Source organism: Crinia signifera, chromosome 3 (assembly GCF_055691185.1).
Source record: "Crinia signifera chromosome 3, ASM5569118v1, whole genome shotgun sequence".
Classification (NCBI taxonomy): domain Eukaryota; kingdom Metazoa; phylum Chordata; class Amphibia; order Anura; family Myobatrachidae; genus Crinia; species Crinia signifera.
Genome location: NC_139219.1, coordinates 236,771,650 through 236,794,863, shown reverse-complemented (window position 1 = coordinate 236,794,863; position 23,214 = coordinate 236,771,650). Strand labels below are relative to the sequence as shown.

Genomic DNA, 23,214 nt, shown 5'->3' with positions numbered 1-23,214 from the left:
TTAAAGCACAAAATCGCCATAAAAACCTGGCCAATCAGCCTCATTGAATTAGCCCTATATATATTATTGGGACACACTTTGTTACTCTAAAGGAGCTCCCCTAAAAATTTCAAAAGCTGGTCGTGAGTGCAGAATGAACAAAATTCTATATATATATATATTTCGCTACGTGGCGCTACGCTTTAGTTCGCCCATAGCTAGAAATAAAAGGTTGTAAGTTTACGGACACAGTACGTAAACTGCGCACTTCACTTATTATCCATCGGTTTGATAGTATTTAGGTATTGACAGCTCACAAAGCAGTGGTAATTTGCCGATTTGTGAGCCGTGTAACACCGACCACTGGCCGTGTGAACACCCACCCCCATTACACGGTGAGTATGCCCGCAGCGATGTAAATGGATGTTTTGCATAAACAATATAAGCATATTCACGTATGTGCATGCACAGATCTTCACCATTGAACTCCCCGTACGAACGCACAAGGGAGTTCGCAAACCAGTATGACCCCCTATATCAGCTAGCTTGCCTTCTTTCCCAGGTAAAGCATACACACACACACACACACACGTCCACATGATGTAAAAAATTGTGACTTATCAGACCAGACCACCTTCTACCACTGCTACCATTGCTCCATTGTCCACTTCTGAACAGACTGTACAGATGGCCATCGGTGTGCTCAACATCGATGGTCACAGTCGGTACTGAAAAATATCCATCAATGTCCGCATACTATTAAATGGATGACCATCGATGGTTTCACCCATTGATTTCCTTCCAATTTCTTTGTCTAACTGGCGCAGGGGCCAATCAGAACTAAGGTACCGTCCCTACCATCTGTGACTATGCAGCAAGCTGAGACGCGCTTACTGCTGCTCTTGTGTAGTTACACTCCTTGAGTTGTACAGATAATACATTGTATCTCTAGACTATGTTTTCTGCTTTTTTGTCTTTGGAACCTCGTCATATCTTATCAGTGACTTTGGCCCTTATTCTGGTTCGTGCGGTACGGCCCGCGTGCGGCCGTACCGCCGATGTTTTCCGTCTGCACATGCGCAGAGGTCAATCTGCGCATGTGCAGGCGAATTCGCCGCACATAACGTTTGTACGCCGCAAAGGGGGCGTATAGGGGCATGAGGGGCTTCATGCCCTCATTTCCCTATGTATACGCCCCGCGTTTCATGGGCGTTCCCATGCAAACGCGGGGCGTACGCATGGTAATGAGGCCATGACGCAACTCATGGGGGCGGAAAGCTGACGTCGCCGGATGTCAGCTTTCAGCCCCCATACAAGCTACCACACGGACGATTGTCCGTGTGGTCTCAGCTTGCGGGAGCTGCCGCGGCGTGCGGACCTGCCTTCGATGGTCGACGACCATCGAATGCAGGGGGCAGCTCCCACTATGGTGGAGGCGTACGCCTCCACCATTTTCATGCGGATCGGCAGCCGTCCGTGTACGGACGGCCGTGCCGATCCGTCTTGTAGGCGGGGATTCGTCTGGTGCGGTCGGAGCCGCATATGCGGCTCGACCGCACCAACCAGAATAAGGGCCTTTATTATTTGCCATATATAGTGTATTCACTGACAGTCCTTGTATGGTAAAGTAGTGTGGGAGTGACCCTGATTATAGTGCTATATAACTGGCTTGTGTGCTATACAGTGGATGATCTACCAGGAAGCAGTGACTCTGTATCTCAGGACTATTACAGTGTACAGTCATGGACGGTAAGAGAGACGCTTGCTTATAATATGTTTCTTATGTAGTGCCATAAACTCTTAATGCAACCCTTTTTCTCTCATAGCTGCTTTTCCCTATTATGTTGGCTTATTCGTTACAGATATATTTTTACATAGATTTTGAACAACCATTTTTCTATACCAATTATGTGCAGAGAAGACTAACATATCAACTAATTACATACGTAAAGCACATTACATATTGTTTACTCACCAACTGCGAGTGTACAGAGACAATATTTGTTTTGCAAAAGACCCAAGGTTGCCAGCCTACGGCTTTCCTGTTGTGAAACTACAATTCCCAGCATGTCCTGCCAAATGCACACCAGCAACGATAGTTATACATGTAGCTTTGCATTATAGCAATAAACAATGCGTCCTATCGTATAAATTGTATTATGTCTTTCTGCTAGAGTATGATGTATTGTAATTCTATTATTTCTGTTTGTTAAAACTCTGTAGAGCAGTGGGATGGAGCTAGACCATAGAACACAAATGATATGATTGTTCAGTTCACAAGGCTAAGTTACTGTTCATTTGTAAATAGACAGCGGGCTGTTACACGTGTAAAATAAAGCTATATAACAGTGTTGGGGTTGCATTGGTTGCATGCCTTAGCAGTACAGGGTAGTGATTTGTTATGAGGAAGGAAGCCATAGCAATCAGGTTATCAGCGCATATAGTTAATCTAACTATACCTACATACAGTTCATAGGCAAATGCAGGGGGGTTTTCTGGTTGCACGGAAACCCCCCTCCTCTTGGCAAGTGCCTTAAATTATGACAACAATAGCACTGGTATATAATATGATCAATTGAGCTGCCACCACATCATGCAGTGTAAGGGACAGAGCAGAGCTGCTGCACATGCCCAGTGTACCATCTTCTTCTACCACATTTACTGTATGTGTGGACTGAGACCTCAAACATCGCAATGGACCAGAGAGTAGCTGTCAGGAGGAAGAGTCAGGAATCTTACCATGAAGTGGGAGATTGTGAGCTTAGAAAATACAGTACTTGTTCTATTATGATTGTGTATTTATTTATATGTTTAACCTTTTCCTAACCACTTATCTTATTTAAATGTTTGAAACAGCCTGTACTATAGACCATCTGTACAGTTAAATATTAATACTGTATTCCATACACTATCCAATGTATAAAAAGACCAATTTTCAGGACGCTCCCCCAGACTTACTCCAATATGCTGCAGATAGAGAGATTTTGAATCACATTTGGAAACCCCCTCTAAAAAGCCTGCGTGTGCCCAGGGCTGGTGCAAGGCACCAGAGCGCCCCAGGCAAGTCGGGTGGGGGCGCCCCGGTGTCTGCCACCCGGGTACCTGTCCTGCGGCGCTGTAAAGCTGGCGGTGGTGGCGGCAGCGGGGGGTCCCTGCAGTCAATAAGAAATAACGAGCGCTATCCGCCGGGCTATGCGGAAGCGCTTCTGTTTTGGAAACACTGGCCGCATGGTGCACGCTGATTGGCTGAATCTCAACGCGCTCGTTATTTCTTATTGACTGCAGGGACCCCCGCTGCCAGCTTTTACGCACATATACGCCGCAGGACAGGTACCCAGGCGGTAAGGGGGGGGGCGAAATACCGCCCTCCAGTGGCCGGCGCCCTAGGCAAATGCCTAGATTTGCCTAGTGGTGGCACCGGCTCTGCGTATGCCACTGCAGTTCAGTACTATATTGACCTTTATCAAGCCACAGGCATTTAAGATCTCTTGAGCCAGCTGTCACTTCCACCAAGGAGATCCCAAAGTCCTCTATTGCATTGTTCATCAATCTACATTAGCACATAGAACCTTACAAAGACTATAGTAGTCCAAGAGGAATCCCTACCAGTCCATACTCTTCCCCCTGCAAAGCTGGGCTATAAATTCTGGGACCTTAACTAAATAATTTCCAGGATTGCTTTTGAGATCCAGAAGCTCCTCAGTTTCTCCCGTAAGATAAGGGTATAACTCCCTTGTTTCTTCTTCAAGTTATAGCTTATTAGCCAGGCTGTAATGCCTCTTCAGCTGGCAAGTTGAGAGCTTCATGTTTTGCTATTTTAATATCACTTTTCCTCTTTTGTGTTAGATGAGATTACGGCCTTGGTATTTGATATTGGTTCATACTCGGTACGTGCCGGCTATGCTAGAGAGGATTATCCAAAGGTAAGAGAGGACATTCAGCATTGGAGACATTCTTTTTAAGTTGGATTTCTGACCAAACTAATAAAAATCCTTCTTTAAATCTTTATATGGCAAGCATCTCCGTATGGCACACAATGAATATAATTTCTCCTAATAATAACATTACCAGACACATTTCCTGGTCTTGGGGCATCCATATAATCATGTGAATAAAAACAAATGAATAAAGAGAATATTGCTAAAGGCAAGCCTGTTAATGGAATATGGATGGACAGATTGTGTCTGATTCTGATGGCAGTGGAGCCTTTTGCTAAGTATGCCTCCAGATAGTGTGCGCACAGATTTACAATGGAAGTGTACAGGAGATCACCGGTGGAGCGTAACTCACTACCACAGCTGTGATGTCACACAAGAGGTGGGGCCGACGGTAGTAGAAAGTGGAGAGCTGACCGGATGCTCTGGGTAGATCTACGTAATCCTGGGTGCATGCTCAGGGCAGCATGGAAGCAGCGTGCAGTGCGTCCTGTTCCAGTCAGCCTGCTAGCCAGAAGCAAGGACCTTGGGGCTATAAGGGTGCAGCACCCAGGGCACATAGAACTGCACGCATACCCATCCCTATGGCACATCTATGATGCATAGACACATGCATTTGGAAAATGTAGTAGGTATTATGTGGGTGGTGACATTGAGGTGGCTTCGCAGAAACATGGAGTGTTCTAGGAGTGTAGGGGATGTAGTACTGAAATATGTTGCTTTCATTGTTGTCATTCATTAAGTCAACAAAGTCAAAAGGTCGACATGGAAAAGATAAAATGGTCAAAAGAGAAATTGATGTAAATTTTAGTGTATTTTTGTATGTTTAACCATATGTGAGCTAAATGAATGGAAACCTGTACCCTTGCATGCTTCGGGCAAGGTGGTTCACACCACTTCCACTGGGCTCGAAACAGGTTACTAGACATAATCGAAGTCTACATTCAATCAAGCCAAAGTTGGAATAACTTCGGTTACCCCCCACAAAAAAAAGTGTTGATCTTTTGAACCTGTCAACCTTAAGTACTGCCTACATTTTACCTGCTGAACTTTTAAACCAGTCGACCAAGTGGTGTTGAGCTATTGACTGTCAACCTTATAACTGTTGTCCTATAAATTGGAACCCATCATCCTTCTAATCCTTCACATATAACAGGTAGATTTTCCTACTACAATTGGTGCAGTACTGGAAAGAGAAGATGGCAGCACACCAACGGAGACCAAATATTACATAGATACTAAGACTGATGAGGTACCTCAGGAAAACATTGAGGCATTTTCACCGATTAAAGATGGAATGAGTAAGTTGTCAAACTTAATTTACAGCACTGATTGCTATTGTCTTACCTAAGGTCCTGCCCACAGAGGTAGTGCAGTTGAGATGTACCCAAGGTCTGGGGAATTAGTCATAGCAGTGCCTGATCTACCAATAGCCTAGGGCAATGGTTCCCAAACTGTGTGCCGTTGCTCCCTAGGGGCCTCGGGACACTTGCAGGGGTGCCAAGGGTTGGTGGTCCAGGACCAATTCAAATTATTTATGATCAAATTGGGGGGGGGGGGGGGGGGGGGGGAGGCCTTTAAGGTGACACCCGGGGAATAAAATAACGGCCTAATTTATTGATTGCATGCTTGTTGGTTATCACAATGTTCTTGATAAACTTTATTTTAAGGTATACAGACTTCTGTAAAATATAGTTTTAGATCTGTATTGAATTGCATATTGCCTTACATGGTTATATTATGCCACTGGTCACATGCTTTCTAAACAGAACACATAGATTTATGGCTGGGTAATGTTTGCTGTTATAAGAATGTTTCCATGTGGTGATTATGCAGGAGATAAGATGTAGACAACATGCATTGATTTTATTGCACTGAAAAAGATAACAGTAAACTTCTGTTTGTATAAGATGATGTAACTTTGTTGATTTTTGTTTCCCTTTTGTTGCAATGTATATCACCATGCTTATCTCTTTTTCTTTAAGTTGAAGATTGGGACAGTTTTCAGGCCATTATAGACTATACATATAACAGTCTCTCAGTGGCAAAGTTATATCCGGTGCTGATGTCTGAGGCCTCTGTAAGTAATTGATTAATATTCCACTGCTTCAATTTCCAGTCAGTTACCAATATGCCTGATATGTGTAACTGTTTCTTGGCCTTCTATTTATTTTCCCAACAAGTGGTGTGTAATTTGCATATATAATGGATTATGATCACTATGGCCCTTATTCAGATCTGATCACAGTACAAATTTGGGTACTTGTGTATTTTGGCGGCGCCCGATTTCAGCATCGTGCGATGAACCCGATGGCATGCGATGCGATGCGATTTTGACCCCCTAAGCGATCAAAAATCGTATAAGCACCCTAAAGGGTGCTTTTGAGCACCCTAATGGGTGCTTACAATGTTAAATGCACCCCCACGCCACCCCCCCACTATAAACGTGAACCCGAGGCGTGGCGAGTGCAGCGAGCCCACGAGGGGTGGCGGTACGCGTCCTACGACCTTTTCATATCCCCACTATCCACGTCGGCGTGGAGTTGAGAATAGAAAGTGTGGCGAGCGCAGCGAGCCCGAAGCGTGGCGAGCGGACGCGGATACCTTCACAGGTATCCGCGTCCCCTGGCGGGCTTCACAGGTGTCCGCGTCCCCTCGCGTGGCTCGCCACGCGGACACCTGTGAAGCCCGCCAGGGGACACGGATACCTGGGAAGGTATCCGCGTCCCCTCGCTGCGCTCGCCACGCTTCGGGCTCGGTGGCTCGCTGCGCTCGCCACACTTTCTATTCTCAACTCCACGCCGACGTGGATAGTGGGGGTATGAAAAGGTCGTAGGACGCGTACCGCCGCCGCTCGCCACGCTTCGGGTTCACGTTTATAGTGGGGGGGGGGGGCGTGGGGGTGCATTGAACATTGTAAGCACCCATTAGGGTGCTTATACAATGTTTAATCGCATCGCATCGTATGGCATTGTATGCCATGTACAATGGCATACAATTTGAAAATTGTATGCCATCGCACACTATGGCACGAAATCGCGTCGCATCGCATACCATCACATTCATTATGGTATGCGATGCGATGGGCGCCGCCAAAATACACAAGTACCCAAATTTGTTCTCAAAATCGTAAAACCATATGCGCTGCAGGTGGGGCAGATGTAACATTATAGATTAGAGTGTTAGATTTGTGTGAGTTATCTTGTTTCTGTGCAGGGTAAATAATGGCTGCATCATTTTTACACAGCATTTTAGATTTCAGTTTCAACACACCCCATCCTAATCTTATTCTCTCTGCACATATTACATCTGACCCACCTGCTCATTTTGAGAACAAATTTGTACTGCGATCAGATCTGAATAAGGGCTTATGAGTATGGGAGGAATGTCAAGATAGAAGAAGAGAGAAGTCAAGATAACGGTTAAGTCAGGATATTAAAATGGCAGAAAGATACCCTTACAAGGTGAAAACACTAGGAACTTCCAACCACCTCCCCATGAGCAAATTTGCATCATTTTACCCCACCCCCTTAGCCTACACCCAATATTATGGTATTTGACATGTCGGGGTAGGAGGATGTGGGGTGGATGCGTGCATGGATGGGGGCTATCGGGAGGCTTACCCAACCTTCCGGGGTGTCAGGATGGGAACCCGACATCCTGGAAAGGTAGGTAAGTATGACTAATCTTCATTATCAAGTGTCTCTCAAAGGTCTCCTCGTATGCAGGAAATAATCTGAGTTCCTTATAGAGAGGGGATACAAGCCCTTTGGTGAAAGATTGTATGAGACACAAACGGGGTACATGTGGAAATAATGCCCATACTGTACATTCTGATGTACTTATAATTTATCTAACACCTTCTAGACAATAATAGCTAGAAACTGATTGCTGGTTATGAGCAGCATCTCCACTTCTAAAAACTTTAGTAAATATACCCCAAAGTGTTGTGAGGTCTGGAGCAAAGCCTCTTCTTCATGGAGGAATAGGCATGATGTGTCTATATCCAGAGTGCTTCTTCATTCTGAATTTGTCTTTAATGTCAGAGAAAAGGGGAAAGGTAGGGTGATTTTATATATAATTGATGTGGAAGGGCCCTACCAAGGCAGTTACAGATTACCCAGGCCTCTCTAGTCCCCAAGAGTACAGGAAGTGATGCTGCTATAATAAGCCCCTGTATTGCTAACATAAACGATACGGAATGGGGACAGTAAGCCCCTGTATTGCTAACATAAACTATACGGAATGGGGACAGGATGATATCACTGACGTTTCTCAGTGTGTATGCATTATAACATTCGCCTGAGAGTTCAAGTGAAATCCTTTTACCATATCACTCATAGATGATGTAGTCTAGTGTGGACCCGGCTTTAAGGAACAATACGCACACATCCATTTTTAAAACACATTTATTTTTTTCTCCAGTTTATTATGTATAACTAAAACCCCGTACACACAGTGTGATTTCTTTTCCTCGGGATCAAAACGCACGGCACAGTGTACCCATTTGATTTTGTCTATATAGAACAGATCTGTACTATATAGTCTTGCCTGCACAGTCTATTTTTCTATTAGATATAGACTGAACGGGAGTGTGCATCAGCATCAAATTGGAATCGAATGCGAAAGAAAACTGTTCGATTCTGATTCGATTTTGACTATATAGTCAAAATCGAATTGAAAGTGGCCCTGGATTGCACCATCTGAATGGGGCATAAGTCTTGGGGCAAGAGGGGGTCATCTGCATTCCATGTAGGTATCCATAATCCTTGGCTTGGCTAGACACAATACACAGAAAATAACACTACAACTACTACAGAACCCAACAAGTGACTCAGACGTACCCTAGCACTTCTATATTTATAATTGGGGTTTCCCATTGTTTGTGACAGACCATGGGGAATCCCTACTGTATTACATTGCACAGCTATGCTGATAACGTAAGATATACATTACAGTGTATGTTACACTTATGCAAATAAGGTATCGTATAAAAGAAGTGTACATTAAGTTAACTTTGCATAGTAAGCAAATTGTATATATATTTTTTTAAAGCAAACAATTGTAGACTTTGTGTTACTATGTTGCAGTGAATGAATGTGTTTGTTATATTATTTTTATTTAGTGGAATACTCGTGAAAAAAGAGAGAAACTGACAGAGCTGATGTTTGAGCATTATAATATTCCAGAGTTCTACCTCGGCAAAACCGCAGCCTTAACTGCGTATCCTTTTTATTTATTAAAGGTTCTATGACTTGGAGAGAGATACCTGGCCAATAGCCTTTTAGTGAATCCACTGATCTATCTAACGATTGCTATGTGCATACACACTTACCAATTGTCCATCTGATGTCACAGCTGGGCGTACATTTATATGTGCCCACCGAGTTATATAGAAACATAGAATTTGATGGCAGATAAGAACCACTTGGCCCATCTAGTCTGCCCCTTTTTTAAACATGTTGAAATGTTAGTCTCTGGCAGTCCCTTCAAATCACACACAGCAAGATATGCCAAGATATCTGTATATGTTTTGGCTATCAGCTGTGCTGCAGTGCAAACGTCATATAAAGCTATATGCCCACCAACGGGCTCGTGATAGATTAGCCGTTATTATTGACTGGTCAATATATCACTCAGTGTGTACCCAACTTAACTGTCATTTTTCAAACACAGCCTCTGACATGGCATTAAAGGAGCGGATTGGCTGGTACTTCATCTCTGTCCACTTTGTTGCCATTCAAGTATTAGTCCCCAAATCTTAGTACATAGGAGTCTATTTGCTAAACCTTGGAGAGGGTAAAGTGGAGGGAGATAAAGTACTAGCCAACAAGCTCCTGTGATTTTTTTCAAGCACAGTCTGTGACATAGCAATTAGGAGCTGATGAGCTTGTACTTTACCTCTCCACTTTATCTTTTGCCAAGAATTAGTAAATATACTCCATAGACCCCTAAGTATTTGTATATATATATAGATCTTACATGTGTAATATTATGTACGTGTTCACTTCAGAACATTAATTAGAATAGTGGGCATGTGAATACTTCTTGGTTACATTCGCTGATCAAAAGTAATTATATACAAGTACATGCTGAGGATTTTGCTGAGCATCTATAATATTTATTTAGCTTACTATAGTATTTTTTTTCTTTCTTTTAGGCATTCCTTACTTTCGCTTCGCCTTTTTAGGTTCTCTGCTTTTTCTGTATTTTATTAGAGTTGTATAATCACAGTAGCATACATTGTAGTGTTGCTCACCATCGATTAAGTTTTAAAATGTGTGCTGCACCTGAGCTTAATAGCTGCATGTATAAAAGCATATATTTTTAAAGACAAAAGCAACTTGGTTTACCGTTAAAAAAAAAATGCTAATTTAATCTTGCAGCTAATTTGCCAAAATATCAGCAGTTGCCACAGTTCTCAGTGCCCACTATTTTCATTTACATATATCTCTAATACCCCTTTCAGACATAACAGCAAATTACCGGGTGAAGCAGTTCTACCGGGTAGTTTGTGTAGTGTGAAAGCGTCATCCTGGGTCTTAAATCCCGGGTCACTGACCCTGCTTTATACCAAAGTCATCGACCCGATTGTGACCCGGGTTGACCCTTTCATACTACACAAATTACCCCTGTAATTCAGCAAATTACCAGGTTCACAGTTTTTAACCCGGTAATTTTCTGTGTGTGAAAGGGGGTCAGACTGCAACAGGCAAAATGACCCGGCCCTTAAAATGTTGGTTAATTGCCCGGTCACATGTCTGAAAGGGGTATTATGTGAAAAAAATGTAATACAGTATAATACAATACATACAGTTTAATACAATATATGTAATGGTGTGAGGTTTACAAATGAAATATCTTCCCTTACTTCATGCGTTTTATATTTGTATCCCCTTGTACAAACCATCTGTACTTTAAGTGGGATGCGGTCAATTTGCCGGCGGTCGGGATCCCGGCGTTCAGAATCCCGACACTGGAATCCCGACCGCCGAAATCCCGAAACATTCTCCCTCCGTGGGTGTCCACGACACCCATAGAGGGAGAATAAAATAGCGTGCCGAGCGTAGCGAGGCACCGGCCCACTGCGTGGCGAGCGATCCACGTCCCCCCCATGTCGGGATTCGGCGGTCGGGATTCCGACCGCCGGCATTACGTATCGGATCCCTTTAAGTCTGTGCTCTGCCAACAACATGACTCCTTTACTCCTACTATTAGTGTTGCGAATGGTCGATCTACAGGTCTTGTGTTGGATAGTGGCTCCACTCATACTACAGCCACGCCTGTACATGATGGCCGTGTTATTCAACAAGGTAACAATTAGAATTATCCTTTGACAATGATAATGACACCATTATGACAAATGTACTTTGTAAAACAATCTGTACAAAACACAAACATATGCATTGATGTTCTCCGTTGCGCAAGTGAGCTGTAATATTGCTATAAGTGAGAGCAAATGTGCATTTGGAAGTTGCAGTCAACAAATTTCAGGTGCTCAAGGGCAGTGCTGTACCAGGGCACTCCAGCATTCTGGACAGCTGTCCGCAGTTCTCCAATGCAAAATTGGTCACAGATTGGGCTCCTTAAGGCTAAGCAACTGAAGGTTCTTGTTTATTGTCAGCCTCTGAGCCACCATTGTTATGTTGTCCTATGTTGTGTTCCAGGAGGTGAACTACTGATCCCTGTGACAAACCTGGTTTCAGTATTTTTTGCTTAAGGCTAAACTGAACATTGATGCTGACTTGAGGCTGCAGTATCTGCCAGCTTCAATGCCTAACAACATTTGTGATCTAGAACTTGGGTCAAGGGGTGTCAACATGTCTACATCATGATGGAGCTTTAGTCATTGCCACTGGGGGCATGTCTTGCAGGGGCAAATACAGGATTTCTGGAGGGGGGGGGGGGGGGTGAGAGCATTTGTCACCAACCCATGAAGCAGCTCCAATCCACCCTTTATTCTGCAGAAAGTGGCCACTGAGCAGGCTTCATTTGCCTATGCCTAGAACCAGGGGGGCTCCAGAGGCGGGGCTGCAGCACAGTTCAAAATTATAGCGAAGCCACACGCACTGCCATTCCAAACTGACTCACTGACAGTTGGTGTTTCTCCCCTATTTGAATTTTTGGCTGTGCTGCAGACCTTCCTCTGGAGCCGCCACTTCCTAGAACTGATAAAAGCTAGGAGGCCCACTTTTCCCTTAAACACCCATTCATTTTCCCATTGGTATATACCACTTGTTCTCTGCTGTTCTGTGAGATTCCTTCCAACTGTCCAACCACAGGACAAAGCTGTTATGAAAGCAAATTGGGATAATTCCACCCAAATAAGAGCAGTTGGGAAATACAGAGATTGTGAATTAGGAATTGTGTATATTACTGGCACATTGTCTTGTGAGCCCATAGTGTTTTAAAAATCATAAATATAAAAACTATCTTCAACAGAATTGTTATTTAAACAGAATAACTGCAATAGATTTAACGTGAAAAGAAAATACTGATGTTAATCCGTGCAGATTGTTTTTTTTATATTTTATTTATCTTCATTTCATTTCCATTGTCAGGGATTGTAAAATCACAGCTAGGTGGGGACTTCATTACTCAGCAGTGTAGAGAATTATTTAAGGAGATGAATGTGGACCTGATCCCCACATATATGATTGCTTCAAAGGTAAGATGAGCTTGTTGTTAAATACCATGAGGCTATATCTTGGCCGTACACACTCCATGGGCCAAATGTAATAGAGTGTGAGAATCAGAAAGTGGGAGATTTTGGGAGAGGTTTCCTATTTAATCAATTTATTCAATTGCATGGCAAAATCATGCGGGGTTTTTCAGTGTAAATGATTGCTGCTGAAAAAAAAAAAAGGAAACCTCTCCTAAAATCTCCCTCTTTCTATTACATTTGACCCCATATGTGATCTTGTTTTGGGATATTTTAGCAAGCAGTACCGGTGGGTGCAGCAGCCAACTGGAATAGAAAGGAGAATCTACCGCATATCACCAATTCCTGGCATAATTATATGTGTAATGTAAGTATAATGTGGCTCTTACATAGAACACTGTTACTTACAGAAAATAAAATATTAACTTACTTGTATAATTCTCTTTAGCATGTCATAGAGGATTTCAAGGCATCTGTACTCCAAGTTTCAAATACTGTTTACCACGAGAAGTAAGTTTGATCTGAAAGTCTTTAATGTGCATGGTTTACATTGTATTAATGACAGTCTTACTGAATGCCAGCTCTCCTGTCACATTTCTGTAGTATAGCAGCCAAGTTGCCCGCTGTCCATTACGAGTTCCCCAATGGTTCGAACTATAAATTTGGTCCTGAACGACTAAGAATCCCAGAGGTTTTATTTAATCCCGCCGCTGCTAAGGTCAGTTTCTTTCTTTTTTCCCCCCTGAAAGGTAGATAATGACTAATGACAAGTGACAAAGGGTTTGAGCTATTTATGGGCAAGATCCTCATAGAGGGTTGGATTGGCCCACATGGAAATCCCCCAGTGGGCCCCACTTCCTAGGGCCCATTCAATGGACAAGAGTCATGCTGCTGTGTGCAGGGCCGGTGTAAGGCTTCACAGCACCCTAGGCAAAACTTCAACTTACTCCACCCCCTCTCCCCAATATTGCCACCAATACCCACTTTCCAACCCCTCAAGGCATACTTGACAAATATTCTGGAATGGCAGGGAAGCTCTCAAAAAATTGGGTGGTCCTCCCAGTCCCACCTTGGGAAGGTGGGTAAGTCCCCTGCTTTCCCTGGAGGCCCCATTTGACACTCACAATATAGTACAATGAGGAGGGGATAGCAAAGCAGGGAAGTATGCCTCAGGGGAAAGTATGGGGGTACTTAATGCCACCTGCATTAAGTACAACAAGGATCCTCATAGACACCCCCCCCCCCCCCCAGATCCTGGTGCCCTAGGCAGCTGCCTAATGGTAGAGCCAGCCCTGGCTGTGGGGGTTTGGGTACAGTGTGCCAATATGGGATGTGAACTAGCCATATATCCTCTCACTTATTATTACTCAGTTGTCATATACTAGTAAATTGAAGTATTTACCATCATCCTCTGTTATAAATGGCGGCCAATGGAGCAATCCAAGTGTTGCTTTGTTCGGTTATGTACATACAGCCGCCAGCGCTGTTATGATGTTCTGTAATTTAACAGGCTGGTAACCAGTGCATTGTATAATCCTATTCTGCCCTTGTTATTGATAGTCAGAATTGACAGGTTTTTCAACCGCTTAGAATTGTAACCTGAGAGTAAAACACAAGCAGGTGGTATTTGCTTTACTAATGATCTCCTTATCACATGGAATTTGTACCTATAAAGCTATAGTAATTACCTGTGACTTCTAACGTGCGAGGAAGGATGACTATGATGCAATTGGAGGTGTATATACCTTATTTGGTGATGTATGATGTGTTTACCTTACTTCTAAAGTGCAAGGAAGTATATCGATGATGTATTTGGAGGTGTATATACCTTATTTGGTTATGTATGATGTGATTACCTTATTAGGTTATGTGTTATGGTAAAGTTATGTTTCAAAATGTGAGCTGCCAAGAGATAAATGTAAGATGTGGGCACATAGCATTAAGAGCCAATAAGATTATATGTAAGTAATAGTAACAAGCATTTCCTTTACTCTCAGGGTTTGTCTGACAACACTGCGCTTGGTGTTAGTCATATTGTGAAGACAAGTGTTGGAAAGTGTGACAATAACATTGAATCAGTAAGTGTATTATTTTATATAAAGTGTAATTTAGGACATTGTGAAAATGTATCTACCAGACCTAATTTGTCTTGTCATTATGGATTGCAGCATATCTGTTATGGGATGCAGTTAAAATCCCGGCGGTCGGGATCCCGGCGTTCAGAATCCCGACCGCCGAAATACCGACACATTCTCCCTCCTGGGGTGTCCACGACACCCCTGGAGGGAGAATAAATTAGCGTGCCGAGCGTAGCGAGGCACCGGGCCCGCTGCGTGGCGAGCGCAGCAAGCCCGCTAGGGGGGGCGATCCACGCCCCCCCCCTTGTCGGCATTTCGGCTGTCGGGATTCCGGCGTCGGGATTCTGAACGCCGGGATTCAATACTGAATCCATCTGTTATACCTAAACTAACTATACATTGTGCTTAACTCCAAATTCCCATACCCTTACCCATTCCGGGCAACTCAGCCCAGTATATCATCTAGTGTTGTATGCACTATATCGTTACCGATGTGCTCCCTCGTGGGTCGTTAGCGATGTCCTGTCTGTGCGTGCAGCTCAGTCTGAAGATATCATCAATGACAGTTATACTACTGGATGTGGCCACTGATGATATCTTTTGTAAAATGTGTTTGCACTATACAGTTTATTCGGGAGTTCAAGGGAATGTCTAATATACATAGCTTCTATTATTTATTTACTATGTATATATATGCCACATTTCAATATACATTGTAGGTATTCGTATGACACTTCTATACACAGGAGCTGCCGTAGTTACAGTACAAAGCCATTTAATTTATTTGGAGACTATTTATAAAATGTCCCATCACGTGAAACACAAAAAAACATATGATTTTAGGGTACTTGTGTAGTTTCACGGTGGCACTGCCCACGGATCGCATGCAAATCACATGTGATTTGCATACAATGCGATTTAGCACACCACCACTATCCAAGTCAGCCTGAAGCTTGCCCCGTGAGGTGACACGGTACGTGTCCTCTCCACCTGTTCATACCCCCACTATACACGTCGGCGTGGAGTTAATTTTATAAAGTGTGGCGAGCCACCGAGCCTGAAGCGTGGCGAGCGCACGTGGATTACTTGACGTGTCTTCCGCGTCCGCTCGCCACGCTTCGGGCTTGTTTTACGTGTCCGCTCTCCACGCTGCGGGCTCGGTGGCTCGCCACACTTTATAAAATCAACTGCACGCCAACGTGTATAGTGGGGGTATGAACAGGTCGAGAGGATGCGTACCGCGTCAGCCTGCTACGCTTTGGGCTGACATGGATAGTGGGGGTATGCTAAATTGCATCGCATGCAAATTGTAGGCAAATCGCAATCGATTTGCATGCAATGCGATCCACGGTCAGTGCTTCTGTGAAACTACACAAGTACCGATTTTAGTAATACTAAAGCCCCCCATACACGGTCCGTTAATCGGATCCGTTGTGTGCTTAAACAGCACACATCGGATCGCATCCCTAGTGCATGCAGTGTGCATGCACTGCGATCCGATGTATAGCTAGTACAAAAAGTATGTGCAGCACATACTTTTTGTACCGTACTATGTGATGCACGGGAGCGCGCATCGCATAGTACAGAACGGAGCCATACACAACGGACCGTGTATGGGCTCCTTTAGCTTCATATAAGAGAGTGGTAATACTGAGTTATATAGAGGGGGCGGTAATTCTGAGTTAAGTAGAGGGGGTGGTAATACGGAGTTACATAGAAGGGGTGTTAATACTTAGTTACGTGGAGGGGGTGGTAATTCTGAGTTGCATGTAAGAGTGGTAATTCTGAGTTGCATGTAAGAGAGTGGTAATACTGAGTTACATAGAGAAGGCGGTAATTCTGAGTTACGTAGAGGGGGCAGTAATACTGAGTTACATAGAGGGGATGGTAATACTGAGTTACATAGAGGGGGGTCTGTAATACTGAGTTACGTAGAGGGGGCGGTAAAGCTGAGTTACATAGAGGGGATGGTAATACTGAGTTACTGTACATAGAGTGGGCGGTAATACTGAGTTACATAGAGGGGGTGGTAATACAGAGTTACATAGAGGGGGTGGTAATACAGAGTTGCATAGAGGAGATGGGGGATGGTAATACTGAGTTACATAGAGGGGGTGGTAATACTGAGTTACATAGAGGGGGTGGTAATACAGAGTTACATAGAGGGGGTGGTAATACAGAGTTGCATAGAGGAGATGGGGGATGGTAATACTGAGTTACATAGAGGGGGTGGTAATACTGAGTTACATAGAGGGGTGGTAATACAGAGTTACATAGAGGGGGTGGTAATACAGAGTTGCATGTAAGAGAGTGGTATATTATGCATTCCCCAGCTTACACTCTGCACTGTGGTTTATGACAAATATCAGATATGTGGTTACATACAATGTTCTCATATGTCTGAATGATTGGAACATAACTAATGAAATGATGGCCGTGCATATTGCAATAATATACAGTGTGTTTAATATGTATCGTAATAGTAATAATGCATTTTATGTTACAGAAATTGTATGGCACTGTGATGGTAGCAGGAGGAAATAGCTTGTTACAGGGGTTTACTGCCAGACTGACAAGTGAACTCTCAAGCAAAATACCACCGGTATGTGTTTGCCCATTGTTTTCTGTAGGAAAATAAACTCATGGGGTCTATTTTGCAAATGTAACCAAGAACATTTATATAAATGGTGCACGTATCCTTTAAAATTCCAATGTTTGTTTTTACCTTTTAAATCAGGTTGCATAATGGAGATGCATCACTACTTGCTTTATATCCATTTCTCATATCTATAGTATTGTTTACTGTAAATGTAACGCTGCCCCATGCGGAAAGTGCACAAAATACATATTTTTTTGAGCCCACCATAGCCAGGGCAGTGTCCCTTGTTAATTATACATAAGACTAGATGATACGCAGTTTTATTTCACTATGTACAGTACTTTACGTATTCTTAAGGTGCCCACAGACGCATCGATCCCGGCGTGCGTTCTGTGCTTAACTAGCACACATCGCATGGCATCGTATGCCTTGTGCATGCGATGCGATAAAAAGCTAGTACAAAAAGTATGTGCAGCACATACTTTTTGTACTGTGCGATGAGGTGCCGCGGGAGCGCGCACCCCATCGCATAGCATCGCCGGGATCGGTGCGTGTGTGGGCACCTTTAATCCTCACAAAAATAAATGGCAAAACTGCAATATACTTAACACTATAAAACGTTTGTTTTTATTTCAGAAAGTGAAGCTAAGGATGTTCACAAACGAGATAGCTGTACAAAGGAGAAGACTTAGTGTTTGGCGTGGCGGCTCTACCATAGCTGCTTTGGTGAGAGTATAGCTATACAGTATATAGTGTATTTAGGATAAAGAGCGCGGTATTGTTTTATTATGCAATTTGTATTCCTGACGACAGTGGGGGATATTCAGACCTGACAGCTTTGCTGCAAAATCGCAGGCTGAGCGATAAGCGAATGACTGCACATGCATACGGCTTGCAGTATGCATGTGCGAGGCCATACGGTGATATAATCTGCATATTTTTTAAATGCTGGTTGTACGCAAGTTGATTGACAGGAAGGCAGCGTTTGTGGGTGTCACCTGTCCATTTTTTGGGATTGTCAGTAAAAATGCAGACGTGCCCAGGCTTTTGAAGGAAAGTCGTGTGATATCAGCTCTGGCCCTGATCAGCCTGTTTCTACTGTACTGTACGAGTAAGTCTCCTTTCAAACTGCACAGACTGGGAAAATCATTTGATGGTAAGTTATGAATCGATTTGCAGCTAATCGAAAACCTGCAATATTTTCACAAGCCAGTTGCAGCTTTGCACAGGGCGGGATTTCACTATGGTGGGGCAGCGGCTATATGATTGCAGGTCTCTGCAAACCATTCAGGTCTGAATAACCCCCAATGTGTAATACCAGTGAGACCCTGGACTAACCAGCTAGTTCCTATTTTTATTTCATTTAAATGCTGCCTGATGACAATCGATTAAAACCAAAACGTACAGTAGAAGTCTGCGCATCTTGTGGCATATGTAACAGGGTTTATGTTTGCTAGACGTGTGGGATAGTGGCCAATCTTGGACTAGTTTTGTAATATATAATGCTGCTACTTCATTGTGTTGACACTTTCAGACTTCATTGGAAGGAATTTTGATCTTAACATGCCCTACTGCACACGTCTTCTTGTTCAAACTCTTAATTTGTATATATTACATGTTCACTGACATTACTCACTCTTGGTACTACTTTCATTTTTGTTTCACAAGTAAGCTCTCCTTGTGAACCTGCTCTTGGATACACAGAACCCATATTCAGTTTCTCAGTGCTTATAGGCTTATATTCTGAATGACACACTCCCCTGCGCGTACTCACAGGGGAGCGTTTTTCCATGCATGCGCATAGTTAGTTATGTGCAGCCACGATGATTAGCCGGGTGCTCGTACACAACAGAGCCATCAGGGGGCGGGCCAGGGAATCCGCCCATGGGAACGACCAGCGTTTCATGGGCGTTGCCATGAAAATGCTGGGCGTTCTCATGATAATTTCCCCATGACATGGGTGCGGTCAGCTGCCTGCCAACTTCCCGCACAGGGTGCCCGTAGATATGAGACACCACAGAATTATTTCTCCCCCGCACCCAAGGCTGCGAACGGATGTTTATGCTAAACATCCATTTGCAGCCGTGCAGGGGATTGTGGCGTGTGAGGGAGGGGAGGGGGGGTGGGCGGTTGAGTCAACCAGAATAACCTCCATAAAGTGCAATTATCGCCTTGTTTGAGCAGAGATCCATGCAATTATTATTATTTTTTTTTATTCTTCTAACCTTTTAAACCTAAGAAAACTGCATAGATCATCATAGTAATCTCTGCAGCACTTCTCCCAAGCTTGCCTACCTCAAGCAAGTTTACTGTTGGGGAGGGGGGAATTGCCAATGGGTTTGAACTACCAGATCAAAACCGATGCACTTAAGAATCCTGAGTCACTAACCCAGGGCAACCCTGCAATTGCCCCGAGGCACTTATAGAATAAGAACACATGCTGAGCATGGCATCTAGCATAGAGGATTAGTAATGTCACTATTCTCAGATTATGATTAGAATTGAGCATTATAAGCAGTGTACAGAGACATTTCAGGCTGCAGGATCTAAAAGGCAATGTTCTGTAAGATCTTCTCTCACTACCACAACAGGTCTCATATAAAAGAACCTTGTTATATTATTGTATGAATTATTATCCTATGTATTTAAATGTTTTATTTTTTTTTAACAGGAAACCTTCAGTGAGAACTGGATTACAAAGCAGGACTATGAAGAAGGAGGCAAACAGTGTGTGGGCAAAAAATTCCCCTAATTTCTTCCAAACCACCACACAGTTCTCGTGGCTTCTTATCGGACATAGAGAAGTATTCAGTGCGATGGCAAGGGGTTTTTTTTACAGCGAGGATGGCTTATTTTCGACCCCCTTGCTGTATTCAATGTTTTGACAGAATCCTCGCCGATCCCCTTAAACAGCGAGGTCCACCACAAATGCAGAGAGTCTGCTGCATTTTGTGGTGAGCCCCACCGTTTTGATGGCCACACTCGCCATCTCCACATCGCTGAAAGGAACCAGTGAGGTGGAAACGACGAGTGAAGGGAGTAGCACTGCTCGCCGCCATAGCATTGAATACACCTTATAGCTGTATAGGAAACCAAGCAATGACTTCTGTAGTTTACACAGCATATCAGCATTGTTCTAATTTAGTTAATATGTGGTTTAATCAAAATCTATTTAGAAATTATATCCATTTTCAGTAGTAGTAGTCTCTTGTATAGTTTTATAAAACAAAATAAAATTCAAAATTTATTCCTGTGGGTGAATTTTTTTTTATATCAACCTGTGCCCTGATTATCATTGTTTCTTGACTAATGAGGAGTTTTCTGGAACATTCTAGAAGCGTCTTTCTTTAATGCCATTGGCACTCTTACGGGGATACGGTCATTGGGTCTACAGTATGTTGGTCGACATGGGTCTAGGTCGTCAAGTCATTAGGTCGACAGTGGGTTTTTCAGTTTTTTGAGCCGACAGGCAGCATTTCATGCCCTACCATCCACAAGGGTGTGGTGGGAGAATAAAATAGTGTGGGCACCGTGCCCGAAGAATCCCGAGCGAAGCGAGCTATGCGGTGCCCTGGAAACTGTGTCCATGTCGACTGTGTCAACATTCGGGTAAAAACAGTTAAAAACCCTATGTCGACCTTTTGATTATCGACCTAATGCTTTTGTTGACCTATCGAACTTTCCCCATATTGACCTAATGCTTGTCGACCAACATGCTGTTGACCAAATATCCCAACCCCTCTCACGCTAGTCAAACCTTTGTTTTCATCTTTTATAAATAAAATGTAAAATGGATTAAATACCTCATCACTAAATTCAGACTGAATAGACTGGACCGTCCCTATTCCTTGACTCTTATCTGTACATCCTCCCTTGTTTTATGTGCAACTGTATTTTGAGTGCTTTGGAACGCTGGTTGTCCGGGGATGCAGATTTCTGTAACACTTTTCAAATAAAAAGATGATGATTCCTCCAACAACCAGAGCATTTAAACAGATCTGTAGTCTTGGCCTAAAGCAGCGGTTCCCAACCTGAGGTACTCCTACCCCTGGAGGGTACACCACAGACCGGTTGGGGGTATTTGAAAATAATATTTGAAATGGCGCAAAAAGAAGTCTCCCATTGCCATGGAGACTAACCACCTTGTGTCACTTCCGGTTCCATCGGCAGGGTCATCAGCATCTCCTCATGCTTTTGCCCCACCAGCAATCCACTGGGAGCTACCCACACTGCCCACAGACTTCAGCATTCATCTGCTCTGTACTGACACAGGTGGAGGAAACAGTCCTACAGGCATTAATGGGAACCCCAAAGACAGCACACAGCCAGCAGCCAGACACAGAGGGACCCGATTCCTGACTGCACACTACTTCTCCGCTACTCCTTAATATTAGGACGCACATAAGGACATACCGCTCACTCCCACTCCACTCGTAAGTACTGTGGATATTTCAAATTGAGAGGAGGGGATACTCATAAATGAAAAATCTAGATTATGAAACCATTAGTCACTGATAAAAAGCATATTTCTCAGGCTATTTACTGATTTACAGTAATAAGAATCTTGTTTGAAATCGGCAGGTTTCATTAGTTCAACACCAAAAAATTGTTGATTCCCCCCACCCCCCAACCCTCCAGTAAGCTTTGTAACCGTACAAAAATAAAAAATAAAATAGTGTGTTGATCATACTGGTGTTTATCTTTTGTACCTGTAGAGCTATATCCTTGTTTTGTTCACATTGACCCAGTAACTGTCAATTAGAGAAGCCATTTCCACCCCATTTTTGTAATCCTGGGATTCGGGATTGACATATGGAGGTACGTGGTGAATGTCTGTCGCCATTTACAATGCATCACCATTGTGCTCTTGAAAATATGAAAGTTGGTGAACTCCCTGTGCGCATAGAAAAGGGTGCTAAGGGAGAGAAAAGGGTCAAAATGTTCCTCCCAGCAAACCTTTACCCAGTTAAAACCAGGCCACATCACCTAGTCATTTATAAATGTATCTGCTATTCCAGAGTTTACAAGTCATCCCAGGGGCTTAGCAGCAGATGTCCCCACTAATAATAAGTAAAAGGACACTGCTGTATTGTGATGAAAAAAATCCCCTATGAAATCCATAAGCCTTACAAGACTGGATCAACCTGTTTGATAGGTGTTCCAGCACAGTCCAGAGAGTAGATTGAGAAATGTCACCCATTCAATCTAAAATGAGACTAATTGCACCCACATAAAGTCTCAGGGGGGTATGCAATGTGCCACCGCTAATTCTGACGTGGGAAATAGCGGCGGCTCCCTATTCAATGCTGTCTTTAGCGACAGCATTGAAGCGGGATCACGGCAGAACAGCCTAGAAGCGGTCGGGCCCGTTCTGCCGATAATGGCCGTGGATTGTCGCGATCCCGGACGCAGATCGCCAGATCAACATCTCGGACGCAGAAAGGCCATGCCCCCTTTGCGCTGAGCGGCAGGCAGGACATTGAATCCAGTCTGTCTTTCTGCGGTCGATCAGACCGCAAACGGGCCTGGATCACGGATTCGGCGGGGGCTGACAGCCGTGACCCAGATTGCATACCCCCCCCCCCCCCCTCAGTCTGGGGATAAAGTGTGTGAATTGGGAAAGACAGGGAGATAGACAATTATTTCCATGTAAGTTGTGCATAGCTATCTAAATTACAGAGCAGAAACACTGCACTAAAATAGTAAAGAACAATTTAATAATTCGTTCATAAGAATATAATAATAATAAAAAACAGTTACATACAATAAAAATAAATATCAAAACGAATCCTCCAGGAAAAATATTCTGTAGATGCTGAGGGGAGAACCCCTGATGATTATAATGCTACTAATTAAAGCAGCTATAGTCCCTGAAGAAGCCGGAGAAACGTGTTGGATCGTTTTCTTTCAGGCACCAGTTGTTGGAAATCTTGTTGGAGACCCCGTTCCGGTAGGCAGACC

At 43.6% G+C, this 23,214-nt stretch overlaps 1 protein-coding gene across 1 annotated transcript; it reads left to right on the top strand.

Annotated features, from left to right (window-relative positions):
• Positions 1–1,672: 1,672 nt before the first annotated feature.
• Positions 1,673–20,986, top strand: LOC146062677 (actin-like protein 6A). The gene is made up of 14 exons (XM_083174741.1): positions 1,673–1,728; positions 3,826–3,902; positions 5,071–5,215; positions 5,900–5,994; positions 9,040–9,137; positions 11,133–11,227; positions 12,476–12,582; positions 12,854–12,943; positions 13,025–13,086; positions 13,180–13,294; positions 14,574–14,654; positions 17,161–17,256; positions 17,890–17,979; positions 19,925–20,986. The coding sequence occupies exons 1-14, from the start codon at positions 1,722–1,724 to the stop codon at positions 20,003–20,005; spliced, it is 1,239 nt and encodes a 412-aa protein (XP_083030867.1). The 5' UTR covers positions 1,673–1,721; the 3' UTR covers positions 20,006–20,986.
• Positions 20,987–23,214: the final 2,228 nt, after the last annotated feature.

Coding starts and splice junctions, on each gene's coding strand:
- LOC146062677 (XM_083174741.1), top strand. Junction 9,138..11,132: donor AAAACCGCAGCCTTAACTGC/GTATCCTTTTTA, acceptor TCCTACTATTAG/TGTTGCGAATGGTCGATCTA. Junction 13,087..13,179: donor AATACTGTTTACCACGAGAA/GTAAGTTTGATC, acceptor ACATTTCTGTAG/TATAGCAGCCAAGTTGCCCG.